This window comes from Chelonoidis abingdonii, chromosome 21 (genome assembly GCF_003597395.2).
Source record: "Chelonoidis abingdonii isolate Lonesome George chromosome 21, CheloAbing_2.0, whole genome shotgun sequence".
NCBI lineage: Eukaryota > Metazoa > Chordata > Testudines > Testudinidae > Chelonoidis > Chelonoidis abingdonii.
The window spans coordinates 6,421,388-6,441,350 of record NC_133789.1 but is presented as its reverse complement, the minus strand read 5'-3'; the positions used below and the strand labels follow the sequence as shown (position 1 = coordinate 6,441,350).

At 46.7% G+C, this 19,963-nt stretch overlaps 2 protein-coding genes across 2 annotated transcripts in view; both read left to right on the top strand.

Annotated features, from left to right (window-relative positions):
* LOC116831453 (beta-1,4 N-acetylgalactosaminyltransferase 2-like) overlaps positions 1-19,963 on the top strand; it is a 123,597-nt gene that overhangs the window by 8,203 nt on the left and 95,431 nt on the right. Inside the window, 8 exon segments of the mRNA XM_032791465.2 lie at positions 10,649-10,786; positions 13,913-14,019; positions 14,883-14,934; positions 16,684-16,730; positions 16,733-16,771; positions 16,774-16,848; positions 17,475-17,561; positions 18,267-18,454. Coding sequence (XP_032647356.1) covers positions 10,649-10,786; positions 13,913-14,019; positions 14,883-14,934; positions 16,684-16,730; positions 16,733-16,771; positions 16,774-16,848; positions 17,475-17,561; positions 18,267-18,454 — 733 coding nt within the window.
* Positions 1-19,963, top strand: part of LOC116831452 (beta-1,4 N-acetylgalactosaminyltransferase 2-like) — a 95,716-nt gene that overhangs the window by 69,849 nt on the left and 5,904 nt on the right. The window lies entirely within an intron of this gene.

Genomic DNA, 19,963 nt, shown 5'->3' with positions numbered 1-19,963 from the left:
TCGGCTGTATGGGGACACAACATCGTTCTATGATTCTATCCAGAGCGCTCCGTTAACAGAAGACAAATGACAATACAGGTCTGGACATACAGGGGCATTTGAAGAAAATCTCCAGTCTATTGCAATATCTTGGAGAGTCCACAGCCACAGTGGTGCTGTTGACAAGTATATTAACGGAAAGCGCAAAAGAATCAAATGGAATGCTCGGGGCGGCGCGGGATGGAGCTGGGTACTGACTGAAGACATCACGCTATCCCATCAGTTCTCGCAGTCTTCGGAAAAGCATATCGCATTCTGTGGCTTGAGGCTCCACCACATGGCATCTGAAGGGTCAAAAACATTGGGTCACCAGTAGTTCAGAGGAATATGTCGTTAACATTTACCCCCACCCCTCCCCTCAAAGAAAAGGGAAAAAATTTGTTTCTTGCCCACTTTTCAAATGTCACCGTATGTCTATCTGGATGCTGTGCTAACAGGTAAACGAGTGCTGCAGCGCTAAACAGCATCCTCTATCTCTCTCCCTTCCCCGTTGCAGAAGACGGTACCAGTAGCAAAAATGACTGATGGCCATTCATCTGTCTATCATCACGCCATCCTGATGGTGCTCCTGGCTAGGGCTTCGCGTAATAAACAGCCTTGGGAATGAATAGACTCCCTGTCATGCTTCCTCGGTCAGACGGTACAAAGATGGTGGGTAACCGTCCTACATCGTATACGGGCTCTGGGAGCCTGAGCCTTCCATCAGCCCGCCGCCCCCCTCCCTCCCTTTCATGTCTAAAGAAAAGATTCTGTACTCCCTGGACTGAGCACCCTAGCAGCTGGAAGGCTGCCTCTCCCTCATTGACTTTAGTGAGATAGCTGGTTATCTGTTTCTTCTTCTGCATTCTTTATACTTTCATCAACCCTAAATGGTTCTATCGGGACACTGCCACGGTTATAGCCCAAGAGGGGTGTCTGGGGAGGATTGGGAAGCATGGGGTGGGCTTGTATGCAGGGGAGCACACTCCTATGAATGGCATGCAGCTCATCCATTTCTGCGGGACTCTTCCGGAGAGCCTGACCCGGAGCAGCTTGGTGCTCTACACTGGCTCTCTAGTAGACTTGCCCATAAACTCTAATGCTAAGACTGACTCTATATTTAGACAAAACATAACGAGAAAGGCGAATGACCTGGGGAGTCATTCCCCCTTTTTTGTCCATTTGCGCCCCTCGGGTTCCAACGCTCAGCTCTTAGCCATTTCAATGAGCACCCATGACAGCAGCAGACAGTACATTTAAATGCTTGAATAATCTCCATCATCCACCAATATTTACCAAATGGTACAGCAATGATTAGAAAACCTATGTCATCTGCTATCACCAACATTACAATGGCAGACAGCTGCAGTATGCGGATGGTAAACCGCATCTCTTGCTACGCTTGTATGCAACGGCACATGAATTGCTGCTGTGTAGCATTGCAGCATCACCAGTACACGTATGGTGACAGTGTACAAAAGGCAATACAGGTTCCATGGTTGCCATGCTATGGCATCTGCCCAGCGTCAATCCAGGGAAAAAGGGCATGAAAATGATTTGTCCTGCCGTTTGGCTTTAATGAGGATAGGATTTTGGAGTGACGACAATTACCCAAATCACCCGCCGACACTGGTTTTTTGTAACCATCATGCATTGGGATCAAACCTAGATTCCAATAGGCAGGGCAGACTGCGGAAAACTATGGAGGATATGCTACGGGTACAGTGCTATCAATGCAAACGCTCCCGAAAATAGACGCTAGCCTCGGTAACAGGCGCACACCGCTAGAATTAATTAGTGCTTGTGGTGGCACGATGCACTCGAGCTTTATACATATCTGTTTCCCAAAACCGATAGTATAAATCGGGAAATAAATCCTGTGTTGTAGGGACATACGCTCGAATCGATTATTTTTGGCTCTTACATAGTCAATCAACAGAGAGGAGCTCTAGAAAGTGATAATCGGAGGGAAAGAGATCCCCCCTTAAAGTGGCTGTAACCCATTGGAACTTTTCCAATGGCTTAAGCCACTCAGGTACATGCTACTCATCTAAACTCCAGACCCAGCAGGAGCAAAGTCTCACAGGCCAGGTACTAGATTCAGGCTGAACCGTATGGGCTAAAAATTATGATGTAGAGAAAGTTTTTCACATGGGCTCTGACTCCAGTGAGGGTGGGTCTCGGAGCCCAGCTCAGCCTGAGCAGGCATGTCTACATTGTTGTTTTTAAGCCCTGTAGCATAAGCCCAAATCTGTCAAACTGGGACTCTGGGATTTCATTGCAGGAGGGCCACAGGTAGAGTGACCGACAGATGTCGATATGCTTTAAGAGACAGTCCTGATATTTGGGGCTCTTTTATATAGGCGCCTATTTTCTCCCCCCCCACACACACACACTCACTGTGGCTTGATTTTTCACACTTGCTGTCTGGTCATCCTAGCCACAGGTCTTCTTTTGCAGTGCAGATGTACATTTAGGAGCTTTTGTAGCTTTGATGCCTAAATGTTATGGTGGTTCAGAAGAGTGTCTCTTTTGAACAAAAAGGAAGTATGCTATAAACCGTTAAGGGAGGAAAATAATGATGCATCAGAGTTTTTTGCTGGCTAAGTAACTGAAGAAGCAGTGCCTAAGTGCTGCTTTCCCCATGGTCATTGTTCATGATAATTAGGTGTCTACCAAATTAACAGCTGTGAAAATTCCATCACAGACTGTGAAATCTGGTCTCCAGCCGCCCAGCTCTGAAAACAGAGTGGAGAGCAGCGGTTACTGGCTGGGCATCTAGCTCTGAAGGCAGCGCTGTTGCCAGCAGCAGCGCAGAAGTAGGGGTAGCAATACTGTGACCCCTCCACCATCATCAATAGGCTACCCCCCTTTTGGTTTTGAGAAACACGGCAGAAAATCCCACATTTTTGTTGGTGGGTCATGGCATAAATAGCAAACTTCATGCAGCGCCGGCTCCAGACACCAGCGAATGAAGCAGGTGCTTGGGGCGGCACGTCCAGGTCTTCAGCAGCAATTCGGTAGCGGGTCCCTCAGTCCCTCTCGGAGCGAAGAACCCACCGCCAAATTGCCTCTGAGAAATGAAGCAGCACACTTGAGCTGCCACCTAAATGCCACCGATTGTGGCTTTTTTTTCCCTTCGCTGCTTGCAAATTTGCTAACGCATCCATGAAGTTTGTTTTTTATGCCATGATCAACCTGCAAAAAATGTGAGATTTCTCCACGATTTTAAGTAGATCCTTCATGATTGATGCAATAATAGCTAGGTAGAAATGGGATTCAAATTAATTTTCTTTCCTCTGCCCTGTTGTTGTCTTGCAAAATAGCAGCTGCTCTCTCTCTCTACCACGTGGCTCAGCTGCATCTTTGTTTTCACACAGCACCTAATGGGCCCAAGAGAAATGAAGGATAAACGATAACAGGAGACAAATTGATCCCTCCCGTTCACTTTGGTCTTTCCTGTTCTCTGCCTGTGGTGCACACTAGTTTAGCTTCTTGAGGGCTGTGATACTTTGGTCTAATTCTCGTTGTTGAGGTGCGAATGGCTGAGTGGTGTTTAGTGCCTTGTAAATAGGGCGGGCATGCATACATAGGTCAGGGTAGATGATCTCATGATCCTGTCTGGCCTTAAGGCTCATTTTCAGGAATGAAATGAGAGTTTAAGTGCTGGGCTCTTATTTCACAAGCAATTTGAAAACAGAGCTACAGCTTCCTCCCAGAAATCTATTCGTCGGGGCAGCTCTATGTATTTTTCCGCCCCAAGAATGGCAGTCAGGCGGCTTTCTGTAGCATGCCTGCGGGAGGTCTGCTGGTCCCATGCCTTTGGCATACCCACCACTGAATTGCCGCCGAAGCCATGGGACCAGCAGACCTCCCGCAGGCATGCCACCGAAGGCCACCTGGCTGCTGCCCTCACAGCGACCAGCAGGAAGCAGGAGGCTGCCCCAGGCACGCGCTTGGTGCGCTGGTGTATGGGGCAGCCCCTGTACAGGGGTTCTCAAACTTCATCGCACTGTGACCCCCTTCTGACAACAAAAATTACTTCACGACTCCAGGAGGCGAGGACTGAAGTCTGACCCCACCCGAGCCACCCTGTCCCAGGCAGGGGGGTGGGTGTAACCTGAGCCTACCACCCAGGGCTGAAGGCAGGGCCATCCTTAGTCATATGCAGCATATTTAGCTACGTAGGGCACCCAAAAATGTGGAGAACCATTCCCTTCACTGGCCGTGGCTGGAATCCTCTCTCTTCTCCAGCCCCTCCTCCACGCCCCCAACTCCACACCCTCCCTCACTCGCTCCTCAGCTGGCTCTGCTTCCCCGGCCCCAGGGAGCCCAGAGTGGCGTGGACGGTCACTAGCGGTGTGGTGGCCTGGCCCACTGCTGCCTGGAGCAGAGTGCCTGCCAGCTTGCATCGCTTGGTCTCTGATGGGGGCCGGGTTGGGGCCAGGACAGGAGGAGCCAAACTTCCACATGAGTCAGCGGGGGGAGCCGGGCTGAATGGCAGGATGGGCAGGACTTAAAGTGATAGTGCACTCACTGTCTCTCTCACTTCCCTAACACACACACAATCTCTCACACCAACATACACTCTGCCTCTCATGAGTCACAGTCCCCCAATAAAGATTCTCACACACACAGTCTCATATGCCCCAACACACACACTGTCAGACAGTCACACAGTCTCTCACACACATGTGCGCGCGCACACACACACTTGTAGTGTTGTTGTTACTGCTTGGTACTTCCTGTTAAAATGCTTGCGGTGAGCCAGAAGTGGCAAGGGGCTGCAGGAGGGCTGTGGGCTCTGGCAAGATGCAGCTCCCATGTGACAGCTCAAAACCTGCCTTGAGCCACCGCCTTGTTTGCTCTTACGGCTAGTAAAAAGTGCGGGGGGCTTGGGGGATTGGTGGCTGGAAATGTGAAGTCCTTCATCTCAAGGTCTCTGGACTGAATCCATGCCAGGCTGGTATCACGTGAAAATACTTTCCATGTGAATTCTCTTCAATGGCCTCTATGAGATGAGACAGTATGTCTGAGGCCGGTTCTTAGGAACTCTCTTTATATGTCTGTTGAAGACAACCTCACTGCTACAACTGGTATTAGTTGGCATAAGAATTGAGTGAGCCATTGAGAGGACTCTATCTCCCTGTCATTCCTATTGACCCTTCCAGTCAGGGCTGAGGCAGGGTGGGTTGGAGAAGCCACTCTACTGCTGTTTGACCTCTATTTGCTTTTGGAAGATCTCACCTTCCAGCACTTTACATGCTAAGGTCCAGATTTTCCAAAAAGATCAATGCCCAACATGCCAAACTCTGCACTGAGTGCTCTGGAAAGTCTGACCACTTCCTCGGGGACCTAAATGGGTGCTGAGATCTCTTGGAAAAAATCTGGCCTCAGTAGAGAGACACCGAAGAAACCTCACATGTACTTTATCAGGTAGAAGTGTGCAATGGACAGCAGCTCCAATTTCTCTCCTGCCTAGAGTCTAATGGGGTGGGATGGGCCTACTAGTGTACTCGCAAGCCGAGCTCTGCCCACGTGCCAAACTCCCCCTAGGTGAGATGCCAAAACAAGGCTAAAAGCCTGCTCGGAGCACATCATATGCACTTTGTTTTCCTGTTTTGCCTGCCCTACTTTGCAGTGACGGAGTTACTGATGCTGACACTAAACTTACCATTATTAGGCTTCTGTTTTCAGTAGGGCTGACTCTGTAGGGGCAATTCTTTCAGAACTATTCTCTCGGGCTGCCTGCAGATGAAGGAGCCCACGCCACGTGACTCTATGCTTGTCCACCATTAGCAGTTTATCTTTGTAATGGTGACACTTTTTTTTTTTTTTTTCTTCTTTTAAAACAAAAGCTCCAACTCCGGAGCACAGGATGGCCCCATCCTAAAATTTTAAGGGAGAAAGTAGTTAAGGACATAGAGGTCAATGGTAATTGGGACAAATTGCAACATGGATTTACTAAAGGTAGATCGTGCCAAACCAACCTGATCTCCTCCTTCTTTGAGAAGGTGACGGATTACTTAGATAAAGGAAATGCGGTAGATCTAATTTACCTCGATTTCAGTAAAGCGTTTGACACGGTTCCGCATGGGGAACTGTTAGTTAAATTGGAAAAGATGGGGATGAATATGAAAGTTGTAAGGTGGATAAGGAACTGGTTAAAGGGGAGACTCCAGCGGGTCAGCGGGTCGTACTGAAGGGTGAACTGTTCAGGCTGGAAGGAGGTTACTAGTGTTAGTCCCTCAAGGATCGGTTTTGGGACCGAATCTTATTTAACTTTTTATTACTGACCTTGGCACAAAGAGCGGGAATGTGCTAATAAAAGTTTGCGGATGAACAAAGCTGGGGGTATTGCTAACACGGAGAAGGACCGGGATACTATTCAGGAAGATCTGGACCACTTTGTACACTGGAGTAATAGTAATAGGATGAAATATAATAGTGAAAAAGTGCAAGGTCGTGCACTTAGGGATTAATAATAAGAATTTTAGATATACGTTGGGGACGCATCAGTTGGAAGCGACAGAGGAGGAGAGGACCTTGGGTATTGGTTGATAGCAGGATGACTATGAGCCGCCAATGTGATATGGCTGTTAAAAAAGCAAATGCGGTTTTAGGATGCATCAGGCGAGGTATTTCCAGCAAGGAGAAGGAGGTGTTAGTACCGTTATATAAGGCGCTGGTGAGACCCCACCTGGAATATTGTGTGCAGTTCTGGTGTCCCATGTTTAAGAAGGATGAATTCAAACTGGAACAGGTTCAGAGACGGGCTACTAGGATGATCCGAGGAATGGAAAACCTGCCTTATGAAAGGAGACTCAAAGAGCTTGGCTTGTTTAGCCTAGCCAAAAGAAGGCTCCGGGGGATATGCTTGCTCTATATAAATATATCAGGGGGATTAACGTTAGGGAGGGAGAGGAATTATTTAAGTTTAGTACTAATGTAGGCACAAGGACAAATGGGTACAAACTGGATATTAGGAAGTTTAGACTTGAAATTAGATGAAGGTTTCTAACCATTAGGGGAGTGAAGTTCTGGAACAGGCCTTCCGAGGAAGTAGTGGGGGCAAAAGACTTATCTGGCTTTAAGACTAAGCTTGATAAGTATATGGAGGGGATGTTATGATGGGATAGTTTAATTTGGGCAATTGATCTTGGATTATCAGCAGATAAGTCTGCTCAATGGTCTGTGAGGGGATGTTGGATGGGATGGGAACTGAGTTACTGCAGAGAATTCTTTCTTGGGTGCTGGCTGGTGAGTCTTGCCCACATGCTCAGGGTTTAGCTGATCGCCATATTTGGGGTCGGGAAGGAATTTTCCTCCAGGGCGGATTGGCAGGGCCCTGGAGGTTTTTCGCCTTCCTCTGCAGCGTGGGGCATGGGTCGCTTGCTGGTGGTTCTCTGCAGCTTGAGGTCTTCAAACCACAATTTTGAGGATTTCAATAACTCAGTCATGGGTTAGGGGTTGTTATAAAAGTGGATGGGTAGGGTTCTGTGGCCTGCCTTGTGCAGGAGGTCAGACTAGATGATCATATTGGTCCCTTCTGACCTATGAGTCTAAGTACCAATTTGCTGAATAACCGTCTACCCGCCCAGTTTGATTCCTGCCTTCTTACACTCTCAGCTATTGTGCTGCAAAGCTGCTGCAAAGCACTGACTGTGCCCCATAAAAGTTAAGCAAACAATCAGCAATACACTCAGCAGAAGTGCCAGGTAATTGCATTACCCAATTACAGCAAGAGGGGTGCCAACCCTATAAAATGTCTGAGCACAACCGTCAACTATTTGTACCAAGCTGCACTGCACAGCAGAGACTGAGAAAGTGGTACAGAAGTTGAAGCCTTTCTGTGTGTGGTACATGTGTGTTTTTTCATCCCCCTTGGCTTCTGTGCTGAGTATCAGCAAAAAGAACACACCTACAAAGGTGGAGGGAAGACACGCACAAGAGAAGTGTAAATTTAGGAAGGAGAGAGGGACCATATGAAGGACAGAGTGAAATGAGTTGGCTAGCAAAGAAGGCAGCGGAGCAGGAATGGGAGACATAGTCCATGAACAGCAAGAGACAAGAAGCAGACTTAGATGAGCAGAAGAAGTAGGTTTATGCAACACCCATCTTTATCATGTCATAGAGCTTGAAAAAGCACTCTACATCCTATGAATGCAGCAGTAGTGAAATGCAGTCACTTCTGGGGTGGAAGGCAACAGCACACTACACCAGTAAGGGGAGGAGAGAGTGTTTTTGTTTTTTGCCCAAGGATAGTCTAGGCAAACCCCTTCTTACAAAAATATCATGGTATTTCCCCCCCTAACTGAGGCTTAATTTGTCTTAAGCATTGGACTTGTAGGAAGCCACCAAGATTAAAATACTAGAATTCTCCTACTGGACCTCAGTGGGGTGGCTTGGCTTTCATTTATACTGATGGTTAGGTGTAACGTACCTGCACATTCAAACTTGCCACTACATCGTTGTTGTCAAATACCTTTCTAGTGTGCAGAGTCAGTGTAGGGGTGTTGGTCTCAGGGTATTAGTGAGACAAGGTTGATGAGGTGTAATATATTTTACTGGACCAACTTCTGGCAAGGAATCTTTCATCTGGTGAAAGCTATTCCCTCACCCACCTTGTTTCTCTAAATTCCTGTATACAAATAGCTTCCACACCCACAAGAGTGATTAAGTGGGTGTAGCATGCAGTGCCTGCATGGGGTTGGTATAGGAGGGAATGTGATTGTAGCAGGAGGGTTCTGGGGGCAATGAAGTGGAATGGGAGGCAGGTTACAATATCTGAGAGGGGTGGCTGTGGAGTCAGCTGTAGATCAGGTATTTATTGCTGAGGGTCAACTTGTTCACCTCTAACCAACAAAGCTGGTCTTGCAACTTCTCAGTGGACTCCAAGAGCTCCCTAAGGGCTATCAAGTCTGCCAGCCAGGGAACCTGAAAATAGATCTGTTCTCAGAAAGAGGAAGCTCAGACACCAGCCCTTCCATGCAAACCCAAGTGCATATAGTTCCCCTCTTGTCTCTGTTCACCTCTGACAGTGGAAAAGAGGCAGCTGGGCAGCTTGCTGGGGCTTTATTGCTAACAGCTTGCTGGGATTTATTGTTTCTCGACACCCGTTCTTACAGGGAGACAATGAAGCCGGGTGTCTCACAATCTCCATCAAGTATATTACGGATTATGTCCAGTTTTTCCCATAATCCCTGAGGCACATGTCCATGTGGTTGCTTGTTTTGCTGTTTGGGCTGGTGGTGGTGAGAGAGAGAGGGTTGAATTTGACTTGACCCAGTTTCTGGGATGAAAGAGGGGGCTCTCTCCCTCTCTGTTCTGGATTTTAAGTGGGTTTGGAGCTTCCCTCCTCCTTGTGTTCTGTCCCTATCCCTTCTGCATGCTGGATAGGAGGGTGGTGGTCACCTTTCCTAGGTGCTGGGAAGATGGCCCCAGTCTGTCATTACCAGAAACTCTCTCCTCCACCAGGGAGTGGAATCTTGCAACATTGCTCCCTTCTGCATGGGGAGGAGGCATCCAGCAAGACAGATTAGGTGACTTTTCTGAGATCGCAGAGAGCCTGTGGCAGATCTAGGAATAGAACCTGGATCTCCTGACACCCAGTTCAGTATTTTTTAGGGTTCTCTCCTTCTCAGTTTGGAAAGGAGATGGGATATGGCCACTGGTTCTCTATCCCAAAAGTTGGCTCTGGTATTCAGAATGATGGAGGGGGCAGGGGATGGTTTGGTTTTGTTGTTTTATGGCCCTGTAATGACTCACCCCCCGCCCCCTTCCTGGGGCCCTCTTGCCCTCCCCGATGAGGCTTGGAGAGGCTTCAGGGTTGTGCAACACCCGGGTCTTTACTTATCGTTGTTCCACCACCAGTGTCCATCTATATACAGCTTTATAGGTTTGGTTATCTCTCTTACAGGCAGAATCAGCCTTCAGTTAGACCTCCAGTTCCCTGGCTGTCCCCTGCCTTCTGGCTTCCTCCCAGCCTTTATAGCTCTTGGCTTGTCAGGCCAGCAGGTGGTGCCAATCCTCAAGCTGGCATCAGGCCTTTTCCATCAGACCCAATCTGTTTCCCCTGATTGGAGCTGACTGGGCAGGGGCTGATAGGTTCTTTTGCACCAGCATCCTGCTATGGGCCCTTACCTTGAGCTACAGCTTTCCTGGGCTCTGTATGTAATAAAGGACCAGTTTCTCAGCTGGCGTCAGTGGCTCTGTGCAGTTACACCAGCTGTGAATCTGGCCCAAATGTCCTATAGTCCAACCCAACTTTCTTACAAAGGAAGCGACATTCACCTGCCAAGGCAGGAGGGGATCCTGTTCGCACTTAGCTCTGGCTAAGTCACGATGTTCCCTGCCAGAGCTGAACATCCCTCAGTGCTGGAAAGGTAGCGTCCAGCTGAGATCAGAACATTGCCAGTGTGCATTTGAAACATGGATTTCGTGTCCATGGTTGGTGAGTTAAGCCCATATCATTTATTTATATATATATATATATATATATATATAGACACACCCCATATAGATACGGGACTAACCCACCAAGCTTGGCTATATGCATATTATTTTAAGAAGGTCACAAAACAGCAGATTCTCCCAGTGTCTGTCCTTCTGGTTTTTTCTTTCTATTCAGGCTAGCTCCAAAGAATCAGTGTGAATGTGCCAAAGCCGACCATGTGCATGTCTACCAGATGGAAGATTATATCGATAAGAAAGACCTTGCCTCAATTAAAGAGAGGCGACAGAAGGAGTTTGAGCACTATCAGAAAAGGTAAATCGGCTCCTTCTCTGTGGAATTGTTCATTTCTGGTCACCCATTGACCTCTTCTGCTGTCACACTGAGGATGCACCTATCAGCCCATCTCCCTGTCAGTGAAGATTGTTCCCGACAGTGCATCCCCTAGTATCTTGTTGAGTCTAGTTCTAGGTCTACTGACATCCACAAATACCCTGAAATTCACTGACTATGACTATGTCAGACTAACACAGTGGGGGACTGGGCTGACAGAGTTCAGGGACTGTTGCTGCTTCTAAGTGGCCTTTTGTGTAACCTTACATTGAGTTCACAGCAGCCATCCCCTCTGGAGCACTGTATGCTTTTGAAGGGCTGACCTTACCGAGGACTGCAATACTTGCCTTCTAGAGAGAGGGATTCTGTAATACCACAGCACTTATCAGCTTTGACAGTAAGGTTCCTCTTGGAGGTAGCCAGCTAGCAAACTTATGCAAAGGGTGGCACTGTCAAAGGAGCGTCTGTGCTGTAAAGAACAGATGAGAGCCAAGAAACTAAACTTACGAAACATTAAAAAAAATGTCAAAGGAAAAATCAAGACAACAGATGACCACTAGGGCATGGACTCTAGGGAGGATTATTAGTAGCTAATATACCCATTGTCTTTGTGAAGCCAAGTGACACAAATGGGTATAAAACTTCAACCACTAAAATGCCCATTTAATCTCCTGGAAAAGCCTGAAGTCACTGTTGTTGCAACCAAACATCTTGCCAACAGGCTACATAAATAAGCTGTCATTTCCCCTGTATGTTTACCCTCTGAGGTATTGTTCTGAGTTGCTAAGGCACAAATTCTCAATCAAGCTGGGCTGTTCAGCTTGCTTTAAGAAATTGGGTGGATGGGTTAGTTCTGAACACCATCCATTGAGCTGGATCCTGGCCCCTGGTTGTTTTGTCACTAGCCTCAATGAGAACAGGTTTGAGTCATATATAGAACATCAGATATGTACTGAAAATACTTATTCACCTATCATGTCTAGGTTGCTATCCAAATCCAGCCCAAGGCAGGACGTTTGATAGCCAATGGCTGAGATTTTTCAAACCCTTAAGTAGCTTTGGGGGAAAGAAAATCTCAGCCACTGTGTATAAAGTGGTGGGCTGTTCCATTCACATAGCAAAATATGGCTGCCCATGGCCCACTATGGGTCCTGGAGACAGAACTCCTCTGACTCAAAGATGATTGGCTCATATCAGGACAGAGGAACGCTAGAAGTTAGTCAGGGAGGAAGTCTGCATTGTCATTGCCTGTGCTGTACCCAGTCTGTGCCTAGGGACCGACCTGTCAAGCCTGCATCTTTCCTTGACACTAAGTTCACGTGGAAAAGTCTCATGAACTGAAGCCTTGGAGTTGGGCTGAAGTAGAAGAAACAGCTGTGGAGGAAAGCAGAAATGATCCTTTCAGCTATTACCATTGGTGATGGGGGGGGGGGGTGTACAAATCCTACAGTGGGCAACAATGGGTTAAGGGATTATTTTGGCTTTAGCCAGCCCTGCCCTGCCCTGCCACACCTGCAGCAGATGTGACATCTGCTGAAGGAATTAAAAGACACAGGGAATTAGCTCCTTTGGGTGGCAGCGAGCTGGAGCTAAGCAGACCCACAGCCCATAGCTCCAGCAGTATAGAGCAGAGGGAAGCCTAAAGGTCTGATGAAGCTGCCCAAAGGGGCCCTCCCTGAGGGAAGGTAGGACACACTCCCAGAGAGGGAAATATGCCTCTCTCCCCTGCCTGTGGACCGTGGACATGGTAACTTCCTCTTACTTATTTTGGTTTGGACTTTCCCAACAGGGGAAAGCCTTGGAGTAACAGGATTGGGTGGGGGAGACCGACAGGGACAAGAGGAAGAGGCCCCCGGAGGACAGCCTTAAGAAGCCTTGGTTGCCAGACCATTGTTCTGAGCCCGGTGGAGTGGGAGGGCCCAGGCTCCTCTCCCCACCACCCCCTTGGCAGTCAGGGCTTGTGGCCATGTCCACTAGGCCATGCTCCCCAACCTGACCCTAAATGAGGATCATTATACCATCCTAAAGCACCACCTACCCTATATCCCTCTCTCTTTGTGAGGGTGAGTACATCTTTCTCTGATTTCCATGTATCTATGTCTGATGGGTCTTGTCTATGCTGGTGGTGGCAGATAGGGTACATGTATCTGCAGTGAAAAATGGACTGAATCCATTCTGCTGTGTGAAAGGTTCTGGAAAGGGGAGGCGTCACAACACTACACTCCTAAAAATAGCCATTCAGCTGTGAGAGTTAGTGTGTGGGGATGTAGAGCTGTGTAGAGTGTATAGCCTAGAGTTCTGGCATTTCTCTACTTGCTGAGGCAGTGCCTCACCGTCTACATGGCTATTTATACCTATGCTTCTTGGGCATACAATACAGTGTCTGACCTCTACATGCCACCATAAGTGTAGACCTAGCAGCACCTAAGAACCTCGACGAAGGATCAGGACCCTGTTTTGTACAAAGAAGACAGTCCCGGCTCAGAGACCTTGTAATCTAGGGGTCAGCAACCTTTCCGAAGTGGCGTGCTGAATCTTCATTTATTCACTCTAATTTAAGGTTTCATGTGCCGGTAGTACATTTTAACATTTTTAGAAGATCTCTTTCTATAAGACTATAAAATATAACTAAACTATTGTTGTATATAAATTTAAATAAGATTTTTAAAATGTTAAAGAAACTTCATTTAAAATTAAATTAAAATGCAGACAGCCCCCTCCCCCTGGACCGGTGGCCAGGACCCGGGCAGCGTGAGTGCCACTGAAAATCAGCTTGCATGCCGCAGGTTGCCTACCCCGTTGTAATCTATGGGTCAGGTTTTTCCAAACAATTCTACTGCCGCTTAGCCACTGAAATACAAGAGAGATTTTTCACAAGTGTTCAGCACCCAAGTCGTACACTCCATGTATCCTGAAACTCTGGTTGCTTCATTTGGTGCTCCACTGAGAGATGGTTTCTTTTGCAATGCTAGCCGCAAACAGCCAACAGACAAACAGGGGATGTTGGTAGAAAGAAGGAACACTAAAACAGAGTTTGAGTGAGTAACACAATTTTCACAATCCCTTATCCTCCCAACACTGATCCTGTTCTACTCGCATTTGTTGCAGATACCCCTCGATGACTCAAGATTTAGTAATAGCCAAACCAAACATGCCATTAAGCTATCCTATTCATGGAGTAGAGGTGATGCCGCTACACACAATTATGATTCCAGGTATACTTGTTCTGTGCCTTTTCATAGCCTGCTCATGGGCTCAACTTCCAGTGGAATCTAAGACCTTGTCTCTTGTACATACACTCTATATGAAATAGAGGGGCTTTATTCTTCAGAGTAAACCAAGTCCAGTACAGGTGCAACAAAGACCCAAACCTTTCATACAAAACTGCTGAATTCAAAATCCATTCCCTGACACCCAGAGATCTGATTTCCTTCCAGAAGAGTGCACAAAATGTCTGGGATGGGTTCTTTGAATAATAACCACATGTCACTGTATACAGAGCACTGTTTCAGCCCTTTTCATAATTGTTTTTAAAAATGAAGATCCCATCTGCATTTCAGAATAAATCTCTCTCGACTCATTTGTCATCAGAGCGCAGATCAGCTCTTCCATCTGAATGCAAAATGCTTTCCTGAAGAGCTCTGTGGTAGTTGGTTTTAAATTCATCTCCCCACTGATTTTAATTGCTTCAGATGTTGGAATCTTGCAAAATTATTGATCTTTGGCTTTTATAAGGTGCAGGGAGTGGTGGAAACCTAAAGGCTGGCTCTCTAGCTGGTGTAAATCAGTGTCGCTCCATTGACCTCCCTGGCTTACGCTTGCTAAAGATTTAGGGCTAGATCTTCAGAGTTGCCCCAGTGCAAACGTACTGCTGACATCATAGATTTCTTCCAGGATAAAATTGAAGTGGAAAAATGCATAGAGAAGAGCTGATGTTCTATTTGTATCCAGCTCTGTGATCCCATTTCAGGTGGGCTGACAGGACTCTTGTTAGGCAACAATAATCGCTTGAGTCAAAACACTGGCTTTAGACTTGCTGCTTACTGTCCCTTACGTATGTTTCCCTTTGTTCTTCAAGGGCTTGGTTTGCATGGAGTGACTGAAGAAAAGTACCAGGTATGTTTCATGATGTTGCAGGGAAGTTTGTAGTCCAGGGTTACCTTAGCAAGTGCGTAACGTGCTTTGAGATCTCTCTGGATGAAAGGGGCATTAGTTTTACATTTCTCATGAGGTTTTCCTCTTATTACCAAGGTGAGCTTGATTTCCCACCCTTGTAGGAGTATAGTAGCATTAGGGTATGTCTACACTCCCATCCCAGGTAGACTCTCTCACTAGCTTTACTGGAGTTAGGGTGCTAAAAGTAGCAGTGTGGACATTGCAGGATAGATGGTGGCTCAGGCTAGTCAGCTGAGCTCTGACTTGAGTGGGTGGGGACCGTATATGGAGATCACGACGGAAGGATATGTATTGCTGCAAGGGTTGTATTTGAGTTATTATTAGTTATTGTTGTGTTTTATAGAGCCTCGAGCAGAAGAGAGTGAACCGGCGCATTAGCACCATTGACACACACACCACACGGGCTCTGCCTACTTTAAGTGCCTAAGCTCAGGAATCTTATGATCCAACGGACATGGCCATGTGTATGGACGTGCTAGTCTGTATGACTAGATAAAATCTTAGAGGAGACTATGAAGACAGGGCACCTGTACCGCCAGGCCACTAATAAATACAAAGGGCTGATCTACCTCAGGCTGTCTATCTAGGAATGTTTAACCCATATAGGTCTAATGTGGCAAGGCATTACTGGCAGCATCGTTGGTCCTTAGTGCAGACAGCTATGCAGGCAAAGCTGTGATGTTGGACTGAGTTTACGTTATGCGTCGATACGAGTCTGAGCAAAACAAGCTGTATGGCGGAAGGTCGGGCATGCCAATGGTATAACTGCTTGCTGAGTGCTAGGGGGCTTTTGCATGAGACATAGCTCTGTCAGTCCAGGGATTCCAGCTGTTGTCACGCCCCTGGGCTGACACAGGAAGCTACCGGCAGAAGTTCTTTCAAGTTTTGGCGGAGCTCTAGATGCTGGCATAGTTAAAGCAGCAAACTTTCCCCTTGGAGTGCAGATGTAGCCTATACTACTTTACAAAAGTAACTTCTGGCACTAACAGGGTATTCCAGCTCCACCGAATATAAGGTACTTGAAGACCAGGTGACTATGTCAGCAGAAAAACCCCACACCCCTAACTAATATAGAACCAGCCCCCCCCTTTTAGTAAGACAGTCCCTTGCCCCAACGATCGCGTGTTTCATTAGTACACCCAAGGAGAGGAAAACAGAGGAGCAGGAGAGAGAACGCGAAGTGCACTTTGCCGCAAGATTACGCGAGAGCCAGGAATTGGAATTTAGGTCGTCGGGCTGTCCTGATTCAGTGGATCACGATTGCTCTGCCTAGCTAAGGACAGGAATCGGCGTTTGACGAGATCTCACAGATTTAATATTTCACGTTGCCATGGGCTACGTGCCCGTGTAGTACAAGTGCACAGACCTAATTGTTACTTTCGCACCCAGTTACATGTTGTAAACCGATGTTCAACAGTTTATTTTAAATTAAAACTTTTTTTTTGAACAGAGAACCACCTTGTACATTGGGGGCCAGGGAGTGGCTGTTTATTGACCTCCACAGGGATGTGGTCTTTTTAGTGTAACCGAGGCGGGGGATGAAGTGTGGGTCAGATCTCCCTTCTTTTCCTTAAATAAGACAGTTCTGAAAGAGATGGCATGTGATCAACCCAGATTAGGGAAGGAGGAGAGGGGAAGCCTTGTGATTTTTACCACGAACCCTAAGATTTCCACTGGCACTTTAACGCAGGTGATCCTGCGAGCATCTCTGGGAACCTCAATACGCTTGCTGATGTCTCTGATGATGTTGTGAGAGACGGGGCAAGAAAGAACTGCTCATCTTGACCTCAGATTGGAGCTCCTGAATTTCATCCTTGAGCATGTCACATACACCAGTGTGGTCTACCAGCTCAGTGCAGTAGATATGAGTGGGTATAACTGGACAATTTCTTCATCCTATCCTTGGCAGTTTGCCATTAGTTTTTCGGGTGTTACCTAGGCCACTCTCAAGGATCTGCTAAACTAACTTTACCTCCCGGCAAGCAATCTTTCTGAAAGACCCATTATTTAACACGCATGAGCAGAGAAATAGATACAGGATGCTGCGATCTTCCAGCTGCTCTTTCAAAGTTTTGGCATATTGTGAGCTCCCTTCAATGTTTGCTTCCTAGTGAATCAGGGTTCAGGTTTGGCTTCAAATTACACATTAGGTGAAGCAAGATGGCAGCCAGAGAGACTTCCCCTTCCCGTAGTTGGCAGGAAAAAAAAAATGTATCCAGTTCTTTGAGTCAGAACACCTTTTTTTTTTTTTTTTTTTTAGGCTTCCCACATGCTCCATTTTTCCATCACTGAGTTCTGAGGCTGGAAGGTCATTTAACACAATTAAAATCAGGGGACCCACTTTTATCTATTCCAGCCTAAAACATTGCCAGGGAACAAATGGATTTCCAATCAAGAGAGGTGGAGGTTTCCACTGTGTCCTCAAAGATCTCCAGAACACTAGAAGACTTATGAGTGATGCAACTTTCTTCTTCTGCTTTTCTTGTTTTCCAAGTGAGTTTTGAGAGCAGAGATCATGTCGCTCAGTTTCCTGTGATCATCCGACAGCCCAGCCTTCCAAAGCTAATTGATCCTGGAGCAGGTAAGTGCTCCAGAGTGCCTTCCTGTAGAAAATCCCTTTTGCTCTTTTAAGGGGGTGTCAGAGAGTAGCTCCAGCAAGCTGACAATGGCTGATGGTAAATCCTTACTCCAGACTTTACTGTGGTAGAAGTTAGTTACTCTTTTAGGCCTGATGCTGAGCTGCTAAAGTCTCTTTCGGTCTCCTGAAGCCTCTCCATTCAAAAACGTATGTAAAATTGACAAGGACTAAGCACGTCAGCATCATAGTTAATGTTTAATGGCCAGTTAGGTTCTTCCAAAGCTTTGTCCACTGAAAAGCCCTAAATGAACGGACCTTTTTAAACGTTCTAATTCCGGGAAAACCTTGGATTGGCTCCAACAACGCTTAGTGTACTGCCTTCCCTTTGAGGATCTCAATGCACTTCACAAACATTAGCTAGCCCATGGGATGCCCCACATCCCTACCTCCCTTTTACAGATAGGGAAACTTTGAACAAATCATCCTCTTTGTTTCTGAGTCCAACGGTTGCTGACCTAGTGCTGTTGCTCTTCCCTGTGGTCTGTGGCAGTGCTAGGAAGAGAACCCAGCGGTTGTGATCTAGTTCGCTCTACTAACCACATGCCCACCTTCCTCCTGCAGGTAAGATCTTTCAGGAATGGTGAGTAAAAGCAAAGAACTGCAGTAAAATGTTACCAGCCTTTGTCACTTCCCCGTTTACGGTTACAGATAGGAAGATCAGCTCCCTGGTGACTATCACGACGAAGACTTTCTTGCGCTATCACAAACTTCGGCTCCTCATCAAGAGCATCCGACAGTACTACCCTGACATAAAAATCATCGTCGCCGATGACAGCGAAGTCCCGGAGAAGATCGTCGAAGAGAACGTTGAGCATTACATCATGCCTTTTGGAAAGGTCTGACATTTGCACAGGACTGGTTATGTAGCCAGGTCTCAGCCTAGGCCCTCCATCTTTCTGTGACACGCAGGCTTGTTCGTTGGTGAGAGGCCGCATCCTAAATAACACACCTTATTGGATGGGATTTTTTTAAAGCTCCTCATTGATTTAGGAGCACAAATCCTAATGAAAGTCAATGGGATTTATGTTCCTAAAACACTTGGGCACTCTTGAAAATACCATCTCTTATTAGCATTTGGATTATGGTAGTACATGCAGCCTCCAGCTGAGACCACGGCCCTGTTGTGCTGGGAGCTCTACGGACACATAATAAGAGACAGTCCTTGTCCCAAACAGTTCACCGTCGAAGTAGATGATCCAGACAAAAGGTGGGAGGGGAAATGGAAGCACAGAGAAGGGAAGGTGACCCAGCAGAGCCAGGAATAGAACCCATGTTTCCTGAGGCCCACTCTCAGCCTCGTGCCCTATCCACTAGACCACACTGTCTGCTAAGGACTCTTAAGACTTATGTGCCCAGTTCCATCCCCCCAAAGAAATGGAGTGGAATGGTTCATGGAATTGTTTGTGTTGTACAGAATCTTTCACCTGTAGACCACCAGTTCAAATTTGTATCCAATTATTGTTCTGTGACCTTGCACCAAGGCTGCTTACCTAGGATAGCTAGGACAAAGGGGACTGAATTTTCCATGTCAATGTATGGGCTTTACCACCAGTACCAAAGCAATTTTAACTTAAGCTACTCTAGTAGTGTATGAGATGAGTTGATGGTCTTAATCCAGTTTCTTGTGGTTTACCAACCCATTAATCTTCATGGATTTAGTCAACACGTTGTTGACTATAGAAAAACTTTGGCCACATCTTGAGCATTCACAGACATAAGTGGGAATGGTGAGTGTCCAGCACATTTTGTGAATGGAGCATCTTGCTGTGTAACTATTCAAGTTTTGTAAAAATAGTTACACTGGTTCACTGGCCTGTACTGCACAATGCAAGATCAAAGTTGAATGTTTAATGATCCGTCTGTCCTCCATACCGCCCTTGGCTGGCAGCATTGGACAGGGCATGCCTCCATGTTGCTCAAAAGTGATTTCCTTCATGCTCATTAACGAGCTTTAGAGGCAGTTCCATCCAGTCCTTGGCCAGTAGTGGGCTTGCTGTGATGTAGGGGTAGGAGGAGGAGAGACAATGAGGGAATCTTGGGGCTCCATAAGGAATGTGAAGAGCCCTGGGAATTATACAAATACAGAAATGTTATAGGATGGAGACTGAAGTCTCCTGTAGAAAAATCACCTTATCTAGTAAATTAAAATCCTACAATTGTAAAAATGTAGGGCTGGTAGGGACCTCAAGAGGTCATCTTGTCCACCCCAGCCAGTGAGGTAAGATTAAATGTACCTAGACCCTACCTTCCAGGGGTTTGTCTAAGCTGTTCTTAAAAACCTTCAAAGATGGTGATTCCACAACCTCCTTAGGTAAATACTTCCAATGCTTAAGTATCCTTATATA